Below are 17,429 nucleotides of genomic sequence, written 5' to 3' on the forward strand. Positions count from 1 at the left end.
TTCCTCGTCAAGACTTTTAATGTGCTTTGAAAGTATATATATATATTTATACAAATTTATATATATACATTTTAACACTGTTAATAGCAACTAACTTCTACTTATTTATTTTTTTTAGCATTAAAGTGCTGTGACACATAGCCCATAGTGGTTTACCTGTTTCTTAAGGCAAGAAGTTCATTCACTCATTCATTCACATCGCGCACACACACACGTTCAACGTCTTCATTGAAACCAACAACACCGACATAAAAACACATTTTGGTTACATCATCATTAGTTAACGACGACCTCAACACGTCAAATGTATCCGTCCACTCTTTTTTTTTCTCCTCTTTGTCTCGAAGGCACTTTGTACACATTTGCTACAAACAGTCAAATTCTCTATTACTCAAAGCTACATCTTAGACAAGTGCATCACATGTTTTTTTTTCCTTTGTTTTTCTTTTTTTTTTTCTTCAATACGAGTCCATTAATAGTGTTAATTACATATGGACAAAGTGCACCCAAGTGGCCGCCGGCTGGCTACAGAGAAAATGGACCCTGTGTTCCCGACACATTACATTGTCACGTAAAGAGAGCGATAGTTCAGAGGTGTCTTGGCGTTTACATTCAAAACTGTGACGTACACGCGGCTTGATGCGAAAGGTCCAGTGTGTAAGGATTAGTGACATCTAGTGGTGAGACGACAGACTGTAACTGAAAATGGAGGATTCGCGGAATTCATGGAAACGCGGCGGCCTTAAGTAAAGCACGATCTTTAGCCTAAAGGCCACGGTCGTACTTGTCGCACGGAGGTCAGACGGGGTCAGTGTGACATACGTGACAGATGGTGGTGCGGTCTTGTTTTGGTCAAAAAGATGCTATCCATGGAAACTTGCTTGAAGTTATACGAGGAAGTGGTGGTACCCACATTTGAGCAACTAATTGTGATTTTCCAACTGTACAGTCCCGGCACGGCACGGCACGGCTCTCATAGTACCTCCTCAACGTGGGCGGAGTCATCATAGCACGGCCGCATGAAACTGCAGTTACCAGATCAACTAGTAACTGCCGACTTTTAAGCGGTTCTTGAATCGTTAGAATTTCATTTCTTCACAGAATTGTTCCGTACTTCCTGCAAGTACGGGGGTCGATTGGCGGCTTTTCGGCAGTGCTGCCACTAAATACACCAGACTCACAGAGAACTCCTTGCTAAATGTCGGAGATTGACGCAAGTCTTTTTTTAACTGATCTACAGTTAACGGCATTGTCCGGTTGGATTCTTGTGTCGGACGCCGTGCCAACAGTATGTCGACGTCACTTTTCGTATCGCCTCAAGCAGAGCAGGTACTAAGAAAAAAACACAAAAGAAACGTGCCGAGTAGAGCCGTGCTGGAACTGTGTCGTGGAAAAAGCGTTGAACTCCTGGTGAGAAATACTGGACTGGAATGAGTCCAGTACTGAAGAACCACACGAAGGCACAGAGCAGCTCTACCACAGACACGGAACGCAGGAAGTATGACCCGGCCGCTAAAAGGCAAAAATCACCACTTTCTCTTATTTCTTTTATTAAATGTTCGACTCTGCAGCTCCATCAGCTTGGAATAATTTGAAAATCTATATCATTTGAGTCCCTGTGATGGACTGACCACCTGTTCTGCCTTTCACCCTATGTCAGCTGCATTTGTGGAGGATAAAAGCGATAGAGAATGAATGAATGAATGAACATATATATATGTATATATATATATATATATATATATACATATATATATGAATCCTGGTGTCAAAAGAATGTTTTCAGATTTACTTTGAACTCAGAGTCACGTGAATCTGACTGTAACTGAATCACAGATCAATTGTTATGGGTGTACATTTTAATATTTTATGACTATTCTTCTTTTGGTGAATATTTCATGAATACTATGTCCGTGTAAGTTTGACTGCTTTTTCTATTCTATTCTATACTGTCTCACCTGTATATCCCTGTTTAAAAGAGCTTTTGAATCTCAGCGAGGCTTTCGTGGTTAACTAGAGGTAAAACAAAAATAAACATACTTAAGGGTAGTACTGTATGTTCAATCTGTGCCGATAAATACTCCTAAATCTTACAAAGTGGACCTTTAAAAGATAATAACCCATAAGGTTGGTTGAAACATGGAGGAAATCTATCTATATTGCTCAGTTTCAAAACACACGTACTGTACACACACACACACACATAATTTAGATTATATATAATCTAAATGATACATTTCTCAACATCTAGATGGCTGTGAGAGAGTGAACTTGAATGTAACCTATATGGCGACAAACTTCCTGACAATTAATGATGTGGCCGCTTCTACTCCCGTGGAATATGCTGCATAATCACCGTCACAATCTAATGAGCCAGCTCCTCAAAATCCGAAAGCTGCTTCATCTGCTCCACTTGCATAGAGTGCCGTCGGACAAGCTTCTTCTTGCACTTGAGGCTGCCTCTCTTTGGTGTGTTTGGTGCTACCGGAGCGATGGACCTAATACCTGTGGCCAGAGGCGACGAGGCCTTGCAACTGACCCCGATATCTGGGATGGGAGGGTTGGGGTTGACGTTGAGCGGGGGCAGGTGGCCGGGCCTGGTGTGGGAGATGTGGTCCAGCAGCAGCGTGCCCGAGCCTCTCCTCTCCAGGAGGCCCGGCGCCCGCCTGCGCGCCGTGCTGGGAGAGGACGTGCTGGCGTTGCTGTCGAGAGATTCTTTGGAGCTGGTCAGCATTGCCAGAGGAGAAGTGTTGAGCTTTCTTCGCTCCACTGGGACCTTAGGAGAGTCTAGCATGGCAGAGTCTGAGTAGAGCTGCGAGTCTGAGTCATAATGGTCGTTCCCCAGGCGCCTCCTTTGCACCGTGTCCCTCAGGCTGGCTGCGCCGCTGCTGCAGCTGCTGTTCTCCTGCTCCGTGGGCACAGTGCTGCGCCGTGCCAGCGGCTGGTGCTGGCCCAGCGATCTCTCGTACGATGCTTTAGACGTCGGAGGGCCCGACAGTGAGGTCGTGACCTTGCAGGCCTGCTCGCCTACGAGCGGGAGGAAGCTCTCCTTCCCGTCCACGCTGTTCTGTCGGGATAAAACTGACCTCTTACTCAGCGAGAGTCCGTTCATCCCCGTGACGACATCGTCGTCAGAGCTGGATTTCTTAGCCTCCTCATGGGCGGCGGCGGCGGCTGCGGCCAGGACAGACGGAGCGATCAGCCCCCAAGGCTCCGACTGCAGCCTCTTCAGCTGAGGCAAACGTGCACGTTTGGGGTTGGCAGTTCGCCGCGTTGGCGACGTGGGCCCGCTGGAGAGCTTCGAAGCCGAAGCGGACGTTTTCAGCTTCGACTGAAAACTGAAGACCGTGTTTTGTTGCTCTTGCTCTGGGGTGGGCGATGCGGTGACATCGATATCAGACGGAGAGGTGCAGTAGGTCGGGGAGGACCTCTCGTCCAGCCCCGGCGACGGGAGCACGTTTAGATATTGTTTGGTCGTTTTGGCGCCAGACGGCGACTTGTCTGTGGTGATTATAATAACCTCCTTTCCTTTCGCTTTGCACGCGTCCAAGAGCAGCTTCAGCGTCTCCTTCTCGTCCGCATTGATGGCGTAGACGAGAGCCGAGGCCCCGCTCTTGTCCTCCAGGCTGGGGTCGGCTCCGTTGCTCAGCAGGTGATCCACGACCTCGTGTCCCACCTTGTGGATGCAGGCGTGCATCAGCGCCGTCTTACCCGTTTTGTCCTGTATGTTGGGGTCGGCCTGGTTGTCCAGCAAGTATTTCACCAGCTTGGACTTGCTGACGCTCTGCTGGTCCGTGTGTCTGGACATGCAGGCCACCATGAGCGGCGTCTCGCCGCGCTCGTTGCTCTCGTTGATGTAGGCGCCGCCCTCCAGCAGGAGCCGGGTGAGTCTCAAGCGGCGGAGCCACACCGCCTTCAGGAGTGAGTTCCCGTCCGTCCGCAGCTCCAGAATGTCGGCCATCTCGCAGCCGCTCGCAGGTCTCGTCAGTGGTGAACTTACAGCTCGCGGCCCTTTGGGCAAAAGAATCATCAGAACAGTTCAGTCCGGTATCAACAACATCTTTATCATTTCACTACCACATTTCCTCTTTCTCCTTTTGTTTTATTTTCCAAAAATAATCACCGCCACCAGGTGGCAGTCTGTCACAGCATCAACACATACAAATGTAAGTCACTATTACAGACTTATGATAAAGGAAATGTAATCATTATTATATAATAGGTCCAATGTAGGCGTTACAGGCGGAATAAAAGTGTTTTCTTTTCCAAATTTAGGATGCTGATCATATGGCCATGTGCATGCGGGGGACAGACATGGTGACAGCACCTGTAGATTCTCTCACACACACACACACACACTATCGATGATGATCAGGCGTCAAATAAACAGGAATATCAAAATAAAAGTGAATGAATGAAGCAGACTCACAACGGCAGCTTTGCCTGTGTCCATTTCTGTCATATTTACTGTAAAAAAAAACAGCTGCACTCGCCGTCGTGAAGTCTAAATTAGAAAAACACTGAACATGTGTCGCAAAAACAAGACGACGTGAAATAACATCACAGGGATAAAGACAGAGTCGCTGTCACTGATCCTGTCTTTGGACAACTTGGCGGCAGAGACGCGCTCCATCACAAATGGAACGCGCCGCTCTTTCCAATCCTATTTATAAATAGCTGGAATGTAAACATGCATGTATATATGCATAGTATGTAAAGCCTGCACATGTATGTTGATAATCCTCCCCATTTAAGATGGAGAAAACACGCGGTGACGCAAGCACACGACACGAATTTCCTAATTATTTATCTTTTAAACGTGCGCTGATCCTCTCACCTGGTCGCAGGAGTGCGTTTCCATGCTCAAAGTGTGTCCTCTGGCTTTAGGTGGGAAGAAGTCGAGGAGAAAATGTGGGAATCAAATAGAAGACAAATAGAAATGGAAAGTTTGTTGCACTTCTTCGCCATAAAAAATAAAAAATACCCGTTTTTCTTCAGCCGCGACTTCTGTCTCCATCAACGCGTCCTGGTTCAAGGTCTCATTCCAGGGAGACGCGTAACTCTGTGGCACCGTAACGCACGAGCTGTGGGTGTGAGCGGCTTTTGCTTAGGATGGCGCACACACACACACACACACACACACGCGCGCGCTACCATCAGTCCAATGGGGAGTATTTCTTTCACTGCGCACTCAAGGATCACAACCTGAAGAAGCTGCGGGTTATAAATAACTTACTTTCTTGCCTGTTGAATGAAACGTGTATTCTCTTGACGTCAGAGTCGGCCAAAAATAAATCGCGTCTGATGGAGGAAAAAAAAAGGAAAAAAAACTCGACACAGAATGTACAGCAGGACACAACCAGTGTTGACCACCTCTCAAAGACATGTAAATGTTCTGTGTGTGTGTGTGTTGTAATTATTCCACGGGATAATTTGTAAATGAAAACAGGGAATGGGCTTCAGACCTGATGGAAATGAGGGATTAACACTCGTTCATGCTCCAATTTGTGAGTCAATTTGCTTTAGAAATAGTAAATGTGATAGTGATATGACACTTTGTGTCAGAATCACCTGTGTCCACATACAACATGTCGAATTCGATACAATCCAAAACACTTATATGTTAGAAAGTGTAAGAAAAAAATGTGAATAAAGAATCAGCAGCAGTATTTTTAGCTGAGTCATGTCGACGGCTGTTTATTTCCCCTCTGTATGGGAGAAGAATATTTGTGACACAGCTGAAAAAATATGGTTTTTGAGACATGAATGCGTCAGCACAAATGTGCTGTTAACAGCATAAAAAGGTGTACAACGATTGTGTTATTCAGTTATCGGCATCAGACATGGAAAAGTGACATGGAGCCATTTCTAAATTCATTTCAGGACTTTATTGTCCCTAAAAAGGAAATATTTTGCAGTTTGCTGAACAAAAACAAAGACTTTTTTAAAGCTGTAGTGTGTAACCTTTCACTACAACGTTACAGTCACTGTCAAATGAGTTGACACTCGGTTTAATCAAGCTAAGGTCATAGTCCGACTAAGAAAGGCAATCAGACAACTTGCCCAGTCCAAGTATACGAGTAAATCGATTTCTCTGCCGTGTAAATGAAAAAAAACACACAATAAACAAAGAGTAGACACACAAGCAATCTTGACTTAAAACAATCACAGCCACATTTATATAAGAGCGGTAAGTAATGTGCAATAAAGAACAATTAAAAGAATTAAAATTGAGAATTGTAAAGTCAAGTCCACTTCATTTCTAGAGCACATTAACAACCTTGGACCAATTAAAGGCAAAGCAACATACAATGTATACAACATAAAATCAATTAAAGAATAGAAGTAAAACAGTAAAATAGTGACATAAAGAACAGTAAAATGGTAACAAAAAAAACACTGCATCAATATCAGCGTTTTCTGGTAAGATATGATATCGTTGGCTACTGAAAATACCAGTCTGATCTTGTCTTTTACTTTACACAATTGCACTTATCTGTTTCATTTATGTGTTCTGTCATGATAAAATAAGTCCATGTCGCTCACAAGAAGACTGCAGCGTCACATTTTGGTCACATAACTAACGGTGGTGTCTTTATAGCCTGTGCTTAGTGATGGTTTTTGTATCATAGGAGGAGGAGTTTAGGTTTTTCTAATATCTGATCCAGTAATATGTTGTTTTTTTTTATTAACACCTTGTTTTTCTTGAAATATCCCAGTATATATATCAACATACCCCATGTATTCTATCACCACGTTGTTACATCACTCTAGTGTTGAATCTCTCACTGGCGAGGAGCGTCACAGTGGTGTCGTTAGACTAAACGCAGGTTTCCTCTGCAAATGCCCCGCAAGGCCACAGCTGAGACAATTTGTCTTCCAGCATGTGTGTGTGAGAAAATAAATAAATAAATAAATAAATAAATAAATAAATAAACAAAAATGAATTGTCCTAGTTTAGCATCCACACTGCACTGCTCCTCCTCGCCCAGGAAATGCCACACGGAGGCATCGGGGCATTCGAACCTCCTTCGTCTTCTGCACATTTAAAAAATCACCAGGAAACGTCCAAAAACAAGCTGTGATTACCTTGTAACCTCATTATTATCAATTTCACATCATTTATGCAAATCTCCCCACCACCTGCGTCTCTGACTGGCATGTTTCACCGCTCAGCGAATCAAGAGAATAAATCAATTTCACACCTATATATATACATACATACATACATATATATACATACATATATGTATGTATATATATATGTATATACATATGTATATATACATATATATGTATATATATATACACATAGGTGTGAAATTGATTTATTCTCTTGACATATATATGTGTATGTATATAATACACATATATATGTGTGTGTATATATATACACGCACACACACATACATATATATATATATATATATATATATATATATATATATATAGACATATACATATATACTGCACGATTAAGGAGACCAACACTGGTAGCAGCCATCACAGCTATACAGTCTAATAGGGACATTTCTATTTTTAGGTTGCTATGAGACAGCACTGAAGCAGTTTCTAATGAGAACAGTGATGTTCTCAGCCCTGCAAGGAACAGGTAAATCAGACACATAACATTCCACCATGGACCACAAGCCTTTTATGGCATTTATTCAAATACATTTTGATACTGGTGTGTATATCTGTGTGTTTTTTTTTTTTGTTTTTTTTTTTTGAACGTTTTATGTAAGTATAAGCCTCTCCTCTTCCACCACCACCACCACCATCGCCACCGTGTTCAATCATTAGTCCTCTGACCCCTGCTCTTTTCCTCTGAGCCTGGGAGTAATCACTTTATCATTCGTCCAAACACTTGACGTCTCAGGACTCCAGTCGTCAATGCTGCCAGTGATTTCTCACCTGTGATTGCCTGCCCGGTCCCCGGAGACATGTTGTTTACGCGAAGGCACATGGAAAAGGTGGGTGTCTAAAATAGCACACGTACGTATACTGTATCGCCAAGTCAAGGCGACGTGTCACTCAGTCGTGTGCGCGTCGCTGGAGTCAAGGCAGTGTGTCAGTCATTTTTGAGTCTCCGCAAATAGCCTTGATTGGGTCAATTATCTTTATATGGTCAGAGTGAATGGACAGACAAAAAAAAGGCGGATTTTATATCAGAACCTTTTTTTTCCCCTCCTTTTAAACCCAACCAGGCGAGGCAGACGCCCACGGTTCTGTTTTAAAGCTGTAGTGTGTAATTCTCACTACAAAGTTACAGTCAATCTACTGTCAAAAGAGACGACAGTCAGTATGTTTACATGCACAGTTTAATCAAGCTAAGGCTGTAGTCCAACTAAGACAAGACAACTTGCGTCTGTTACGCCACCGCTGTTGTCGATATGTCGTCTCCTTGTACTTCCTGGTCAAACACAGAGGAGGACATTTTGGTGCATACGCAGAACGCCAAGTCCGACTCCAGTCCGACTAAGCCTATATATGCAGGAGTAATCAGACTATGAATCCAGGTATGTTAGTCTGACTAAGTCTAGCTTGATTTGTAGTCGGACTATTCGGAAATCGAATTATTGTCTAAGGCCGACAAAGATCAGACTTTTAACATGAACATAAACACAGAACTCTCTCTCTCTGTGTTTGTCAGTATAGCTGTGTTTTGTTTTTGTGTCTGTGGAGACACACAGAGTCATGTGTTGTACATCCTGACTGACGGCGGGAGGGAAGGCAGACGTGCAACAACTGTGTAAAGTGAAGTAAAGTGAGAAGGCAGCAAACTTTGGGTGATGCAATTGTGCCCAGGGGTCTCTGAAACATGAATGAGCTGAAGCGAATGTTGAAAGAGGAGTTTGGGTTAAGGAATTAACCCTGGTTCTCTGAAATATGAGTGAGAGATGAGAGCAACAGAAGTTACACACTGGAGCTTTAAGCTTTAAAATCAATTTGTTTTGATATTTGATGATAGATGTGGTCTTTCAGCCCAGGAGTGAAGTAGTAATTAACATTAGGAGGTGGTTAATTGAAGGAAAACAAGCTCTCTTTGAATGAGGGTCTATGGGAATGAGTCTACTTCTCACTTGATTTAAGTCAGTAAACATTATCCTGAGGAGTAAATGGTCTCGATTGCCATTTTCAGACCTTCTTCAATAGAACATGCACTTTTATTTGATATTTTGATACTTTACGTTACCGCTTGGTAGAAAGTAAACAATAAATGGATGTCAGAGTGATTGACAGCTGGCTTCAAATAGGTTCTGCAACAGGTCCAATTTAATCATTTAGTCTATGTTTGGTATTTAGAAAAATACAATTATGATTTCAAGACCTAAAAAAAGCTGTGAGAAAATGTCATGGAATTATTTTTTACTGATTACTTTTGCACATTTAAAGCCCAACTTTTTGTGCACTCGACTCAAAGTGACCTGTGTCACGGACAGACCTGGACGCCGAGCAGGACACGATGGACAAAGCTCGCTGCTTTTCGACATAGTCATTAACACGGGGCGCCACTGGGATGTCAGCAGTCTTCATTCGACGTGATCTTTGCCCCTGTGACGCTGCTGCTGCTGCTGCCGGTGGTGCATTAAAGGGGGGAAATAAATAATTAAAGTGGAGCGAATAAGCGCCGCCACCCCAGGGAACAGTTTCCATTTTCAGATATCTTACATCGCAGCTGATGCTCTTCCTCCCCCTTGCCATCTAAATATAACCACTTCTTCCTTTTGCATTATGAGATTTTTACTCAACAGACGAGCGCCTGAGACTATTAATAAACCCTGACGAAGTACACGCAAAAGTTATCAGCACCTATTAAATTCAGAGTCTGCTTCCCACAGTAGTCAGTATAGGAGGATTTTTATGTGATGTCGGTAGCCTTTTAAAATAAGAAAGTTTAAAAAAAATGACTTAGAGCTTATGAATATGTGACATATGGAATGGATGACTCTGATCTGGCCACCGTGTCTTTCATCTTGATGTCTTATCTGAATAAATGTCTGCTTTCACTCACATATATCTGAGGATGGTGGGAAATTCAACAATGATGACAGCCAAGTGAAAAAAAAAGGTACTGATGTGTCAGACTCATAGTATTTTTAGACTTTAACCCTCACAGTCCCACGACACTTTCCTTTGTGTTGCTTTTTCAAAGCCCTTTATCACAGCTTTAACTGTGGATGTGGGGCAAAGACGTCTGTCAGGAAGACGAGATTTATGACTTATGTTTGTGTTTGATATTTTGAGTGAATAAAAACACAAAGTTTAGGCAGCATAACATAATGAAAATACATGAATTCATTAAGTAAAACTATGGCTATTTATGAGAATGTGGCACAATTTTGATGCAAAAACTTTAGGGATGTCCCGAAACAACTTTTTCACTTCCGATACGATACCGATATTGCAGCCTTGAGGATTGGCCGATACCGATCCAATACGATATCAGCACGAATCATACATACTTACATAATTACTTATGATATTACTTAAACAGAGAATAATAGTCAGCAACAGTAGGTATGAGGACAAACTGACCCATTTATTATTAACCAATGGGTTACATAAATTTTAACCTTCAACATGGCAAAATATTTTATTTTTTGCCATGTTAATTTCATACAGTCTATGGTTAATTTAATCAGGAGGAAAGTACCAAGTGCTAATGGGGGTGTTTTCAGAGCACCCATGTTTCACAGGCAACAGCGTGTCTTCAGAGAACACCCCCTTTTGTTTTCACTATTTTGGATTAGCCCAACCCACACAGGGTGAGTGACTCGGCCTGCAGGTAAACCCGGAGCCCGGGGACTGGCCCCGCAGACGTACTTAGCACCGTCTGTGGAGCTTCAGGATTTGGGGTACAATTAACAAACGGAGGCTGTTGAAAGTTGACAGGTGGCGCTGGCTTATGAAATACTGTTGTTTTAGCGGGTCGCCTCAGAATGAGCTCGTGTGGTGCTAACATAACATCAGGATGAGCTAGTGTGGTGCTAACATAACAACACTTTTGAAGCAATTACTAGGCTCAACAGCTTACAACCGGAATTATATTTAGAGACAAGACATACCATAATATTCTGGTAAAACCTAAATGTATGTGTTACCAACTGAAGTAAAAGTTGTTTGTCAAGTGTAGTTTGTACAACAATCCTCTCATTGAACCATTTTTGTTTCACAAAAAGAAAAGTTCAAACTTCCAGTTTTAAAGGACCAATGTGTAGGATTTAGCGACAACCGTATAATGAGATACAGGGAATATGAAAACATGAAAATCCCACCACCCAAGTGTTTGATTTGACCATTTTGAGCTGCTGTACAAACATAGTCGTATAAAATGTTGGACTCAAACTGTCCGTCTGGACTTTTTTGCTTATTTTAACCATAAAAGGACCAGAAAATGTCCTGTAACTAAGTGCTTTTGCCCATTTTTTACAATTTACTGCCATGTTAAAATAATGTATTAACAATTTAAAATGAAGAAAAAAACACTGTAGTTATACACGAACACCAGATATTGATTCTTTTTAAATCTACAATTTGAACAGTACATATGTAAAAGCAACATATGTTTGAGTTTTTGTCTCAATGGCGTTTTTCCATCTCTCTGGTGACAAAGACGCTGATTCTCTGGTTTCCTGCAACAGCGCGAGTTGAATTACCGTAATAACCACACGTTGACTTTGACGTGCAACTTCTCCGCTTCCAGAAGCCGCTGGAATTTTTCCGACAGCACAAACCGTTGCGTAATTACGGTAACGCAGAAACGCGAAACTTGATGTCTGCGATACGTTCAGTGTTAAACGGTTAAAATCAAGCGATAATACAAACATAATGTGTATAATTATAAATACTGTGTCAAATTTCATGTCGATAGATCTTCCCCTTTTTGACTGGGAGTATAAACACGACTCCACAGCGTTATTTCTCAGCTGATTTAAATCTTCTTTTTTTAAGAAATCTGCCGCCGTCACGCAGGAGGACGTTTGATGCTTTGTAAAAATCCACCCAAGCAACGTTTTCGACAATGAACTCACGAGGGAGATCTGTTTGTTTTCTGCCCATCTTTCCCATCTCAGCGACTGCATTAGTATTTTTCAACAGAGAGGGTTTGATTTCTCCTTCTTCTTCTTCTTCTTCTTCTTCTCGTTCAGAGCACACACACACACATCCTCTGTTGCTGTGGTGCCTTTTTTGTGTTCCCTCCTCTGTGCTGCATAGTTGTCTCTTTAAAGACCAAGTTTGACATTCTCATGGCATTTGGTGTCTCTGCGATTGTATCAAGCGAATGTGTGGGCTGCGACAGCGATGAACTGGCACGAACCCCGCTGCTTCCTCGCACACAGAGCTGCACCAATGCCGCCCTCCTACCTCGGCAGATTTAGGATAAAGCCTCCAGTGCAGCTTTAAAACCTGCCTTTTTTCTTTTTTTTTTACCACTCATGATTAGGGCCTATAACACAATTTCACACACACACATACTTTGAACTTTTTTTCATATTGGGGAAAGTGTTACTTCCGTCTCCTTCATCGCTCACGTCTTCACTGTGCAAACCTGACGCTCATTATTCAAGAACATTATTCAAGAGCATTATACAGGCCCACAATTTCGCCGGATGACCATTGTGTATATGTTGGCCGTATCCTAGGAGATTGGTGCATGTCTAATAAGGAGTTCGTTACCCATTTTGTCGAGTGGGCACTTTGATGTCCTCGGCGCGGGATTTTCTGTTTTAAGCTCCACGTCCTCCTAATGAAGCCGAGGGCTTGAAGCCGCAGAATTGGTTGCTTATCAGCTCGACGCCCCACTTATTAGGAGTTGTTGTGAAGCCTTTAATTGGATATCGGGAATAGGAGGCACTTTAATGGTTTGTCACTAATCAAGTGGTCAAGTTATATCCACAGGTGACAGTATTGTTAGCGTCATTAGGAATTTCGCCGTCAATACCCAAGGCGAACACTCGTGCGCGCCACACTCTCTCTCCGTGTCATCAACAAGTGTTCCCGACAGTTTATCGTGTGTAGCTTCAGGCGTCCAGCTGAAGCTCCAACTACAAAAGTAATTAGAGGTAAATTGATGTTTCGCTAGGGTCTGTCACACCTCTGTTCACATCACCAAATCAAAACATGTCCTGACCCCGCCCCCCCCACTATTGGACAGAGAGAGCAGAAGCTCTCCGTGCTATCACATATCCGATAAACCTCTGGAACAGAAAGACACAAACGTCAATGTGCATCCAGGGATCTGTAAATCAGAATTTCAGGGCTTTTCACATCATTTGATTTAATGATTTTTTTTCCCTTCACCTAAAATTGTTACCATCACATCGTCACTGATTCGGAACTGTCCTGTCTAAATTTATAACTTGATATATGTTGTTGCTCCTGGTCTCTTTCTTCTGTCTCTACCTCACCTCCCTCTTGTCCTTTCACTCCCTCCCTCTCCTTTGTCCACTGTTTTTCCTTCCACCCCAACCTGTCTAGGCAGATGGCCGCACACCTTTGAGTTCTGTCAGACATTTCTTTCTGTTTTTTCTCTCCACTGATGCCTCATGCTCGCTCATTGTGTGAATTGTTGGGTCTATCGTCTATGTACACTGCCTTGAAATAATGCATGTTGTGATTCGGCACTACAAATAAAAATGAATTGAATTGAATATTCTACTGCGTTATCCTCCACATGAGGGTCGCTGGTGCCAATCCCAGCCGACATAGGGCGAAAGGCAGGGTCACATCCTGGACAGGTCACCTGTCCATCACAGGGACACATACGAGACAAACAACCATCCACTCCCACACTCACACCTACAGTCAATTTAGAGATTTGCCTAATCTCCAAATCTGTATGTTTTTGGACTGCCTTGTGTGAGTTTATGCCTTTTTTTAAAAATTGTGTCCTTTATTCTGCAGTACAGCAATTTGATTCACTGTGGTTGTCTTAAAGTGCTTTACAAATGAGGTTGTATATACGAAAAGATACAAAAATAGACTAACCTGACTAACGTCTCAGGCTAACTGCTACGTCCTGTGCTTCACTTTTAAAAACTGGAAAACAATGTCTTTTTATTTATATATATATATATATATATATATATATACATATATATATACATACATATATACATATATACACATATATATACATATATACATATATATATAAATATACACATACATATATACATATATATACATATATATAGACAGACACATATATATACAAATATACATATATTGTGTGTATTTTTTACAGTGTAGTTAATTGACAGGAACTGCAGATGTGGCTTTTGATGCCGTTTCAGTGCCGCGTGTGTCAGAAGTTTGGATCTGTCAGAGAATGTGGACGAGCGCGAGTTCTGACAGTGAGTTAGTGAGCTTCACTCCGCTCGTGGTTCACACCCGTGAGGCTGTGACGTCTTTGACACCATGAGACACTCTGACCAAAATACACCTCCTCTGCAGCACAAGGTGGAGAGAGAGAGAGAGGGAGCTTTTTTCGTGGCTGCTGTTGTCGGTGACGTCAAAAATCTTTCCTGCATGTCCTTAAGGATGTCAGGCCTCATCTGCAGAATCAGACATGACAGGATCAAACAGGATCAGCCGGGGCTCTGCAAAATGAGTCCTCTCTAGGTGCTAGAACTAACAATAGATCTGAGGCTCCATAAACACGGCTGCAAGGGCGGCATGTGCACCCATCACCTATTAATTTAAGGCTGAATCATGCTCTGCTGGGCAATAATTAATAACCGAGCCACTGAATCAGCTGAATCACACCTTCATACATCTCCTCTAATAAATCCATTTAGCCGTGATCCTGCTCTGACAACAAAAGGCCGACGAGTGGGGGATTTTGTTCAGAGAGATGATTGTTCTCTGTGGTTCCTGATAGGACGGTGGATGACAGCGTGCGTCTGTTGTAGCTCAGTCTGATCCACTGTGTTGGGATGTGGCAATATGAGCTTGGTGGGTACCACGAGTCTGTAATTATTGCGGTGTGCTGTAAGAAAGACATGGTGAGACAATGAAAGCTGTCACACTGAATGAATTCCAACTCGTCTGGTCCACTGTGAACACGCAGACGGCCGAGTCTGCTGCTGCTGCTGCCACAGACGTGGATCGGTGTAAATCTTACTATATTAAATCATCATCACATTGATGTTTAGCTCTTCTGTTTTCACGTGGGTTTCAGATTGGCGAGTTAACAAGGACTGATCACTATAGCAATGAGCACAATGGTGGTTGAACGTGATTGGATGTAGTCACTAAAAAAGGCTCATTATGTAGCATATATAGGAGTGTATTATGACTTTAACCATTTAACGCCGGACCCTCAAAATGTCTGTCTGGACTTTTATTTGCTAATTTTAACCGAAAAAGGGACAGAGAAATGGAGTAACTTCCAATATCTGGCAGTTACTTACAATTTACTGTGTAGTACTAATTTAAAATGAAGAAAAACAAAGTTTTATTTTGAAAAGTTGTACACAAACAACAGATGTATGTGTGCATGCTAAATTAGAATTTTGAACAGTATAAAATATATCTACAATAACATTTTTGAGTCTCACAGGTGTTTTTCCAACTCTCTCCTCTCTGGCGGATGCTGATTCTCCGGCTTCCCGCAACAGCGCGAGTGAAATGACCATAATAACCACACGTTGGCTATAATGTGCAACTTCTCAGTTTTCAGAAACCGTTGGGATTTTCCCGATAGCACAAACGGTCGCGTAAGTACTGAGTAAGTAAGAGTGGACGTGTGTTTTGCATGTTACGCAGGAAAGAATGGCGATTGGCTTTTCCCACGTCCTGAAAATGTGAAGACGTCGGTGCCAGTTCAGTGCGAGATTCATCCACCGGAGTCCAAAATGTTTCATTTTCATAAATTACTTATGACTGACTGATTGACAAACATTGTTGTCCCCATAGAAGTGTTCAAATTGATCATTATTCATTCAGGAATAAACCTACAATGAAGTTACTACTTTCTCCATGGTTCTCAAGCTGTGGGATGTGTATTACGAGTGGTACGCCAGCTTCCTCTGGTGGTACTTGGAAGAAAAATCAGAAATACCGTTCTACTGTATATACCACAGTATCTGACCGGAGTGGAGCTGAGGAATTTCGACCACAAGTATAGAAAATTAAGTTAAATAATAGTAATTTTTCGCTTCATCTTAATCTGCTCAGCCTATTCACACCACTGTATTTTAACATTGGCAATAATGGTGTGACTTCAACATGTTGCTCAGGTGCTACTTGAGAACCACTGCTCCATGTCAAGTAATAAAATGATCTGGCAACCAGAATATAACAAAAAAACAGACAATAAGTCACCACCTGCTCGTCCTCACGTACTTGCTTACTCTCTAAATCTGAGAGGTTTATCTGACACAGTTGGCTGAGCAGCCTGCGTTTGTGTCCTGCTGTTTGCACACACAACCCAGGCAGGGACTCACGGCGGAGTCAGAGCCAGCGAGGACACTCTCTCTCTCTCTCTCTCTGTCCACTTGAAACACAAACTCCCCCTTTTTCTGTTTGATTTTAATTCAAAAACAGGCGTGACATGAGCCTGCCACAGTAGGTGGATGCAAGGACGACATTATCAAAGTACACAGCGCGTTGTTAAAAGGGACGGCGAAATTCCAATCCGTGGTGCATAGTGGCTCCCAGTGCACCGGTGAGAACAACACACTGACATCCTCGCTCATGCTCCCCCGGGCCAGCAGCTTTCATACCTGACTGAGCAGATCCAGATAAGAACCAGTTATCTTTGCCTCACAGCTCGCCACATCTTGGAGGGAGATCACTGTTTGAAGTAGAAGAAGCAGCAGCAGCAGCAGCAGCAGCAGCTTGAGATTCAGTCGAACCAGAAGAAATACCTTCTTTACTCCTCACTCCGGACTAACGTCCGTCTTTCCAAAGCACACATGCCCTGTGTTGTACCGCACGGCCCGCAGGTCTCGGTTTGATGTTGGCATTGTAGACACAATGTTCCAGTCCTGAGACGACAGCAGCGACGTCTCTTCAGGTCTGTTAGATCGCCCACCTGATGGGTGCATCAGGACACAAAATTGTCTTGTTAACCTTCAAATTGTTCAATTCCACAGAGCCCATGACATGACAAAAAATAAAAAAATAACTGTGCCCACAAAATAGCTATAACGTGCGCACAAAATACTATTTCGTGACCACGAAGTAAGTATAACGTGACCACGTAATAAGTTTAACGTGCACACGAAATAAGTATAACTTATAAAGTAGGTATAATGTGCGCACAAAATACTAATTAATACTGTCATTGTTCCTGGACAGTTGGGTAAGCAAATCGAGCGCACCTCCTCTAAGGTCAAAGGTAGAGGCAGTAGAGTGGCTAAAGCTACACGATGGACAGAGATAGCGTGATGGAGTTTTATTTTAGGCTGGGAATGAGC

At 42.6% G+C, this 17,429-nt stretch overlaps 1 protein-coding gene across 2 annotated transcripts; it reads right to left on the bottom strand.

Annotated features, from left to right (window-relative positions):
• Window positions 1–1,763: 1,763 nt before the first annotated feature.
• Window positions 1,764–16,758, bottom strand: ankrd34c (ankyrin repeat domain 34C). Of its 2 annotated transcripts, none has more exons than XM_044035533.1 (2): window positions 16,734–16,758; window positions 1,764–4,011 (listed from the first exon to the last, which is right to left on the bottom strand). In XM_044035533.1, the coding sequence occupies exon 2, from the start codon at window positions 3,959–3,961 to the stop codon at window positions 2,366–2,368; it is 1,596 nt and encodes a 531-aa protein (XP_043891468.1). In that variant the 5' UTR covers window positions 3,962–4,011; window positions 16,734–16,758; the 3' UTR covers window positions 1,764–2,365. The 2 variants fall into 2 exon arrangements, with proteins under 2 accessions (XP_043891468.1, XP_043891467.1); XM_044035532.1 differs by lacking the exon at window positions 16,734–16,758 and adding an exon at window positions 4,838–5,061.
• Window positions 16,759–17,429: the final 671 nt, after the last annotated feature.

The sequence above is a fragment of the Solea senegalensis genome, linkage group LG10 (genome assembly GCF_019176455.1).
Source record: "Solea senegalensis isolate Sse05_10M linkage group LG10, IFAPA_SoseM_1, whole genome shotgun sequence".
NCBI lineage: Eukaryota > Metazoa > Chordata > Actinopteri > Pleuronectiformes > Soleidae > Solea > Solea senegalensis.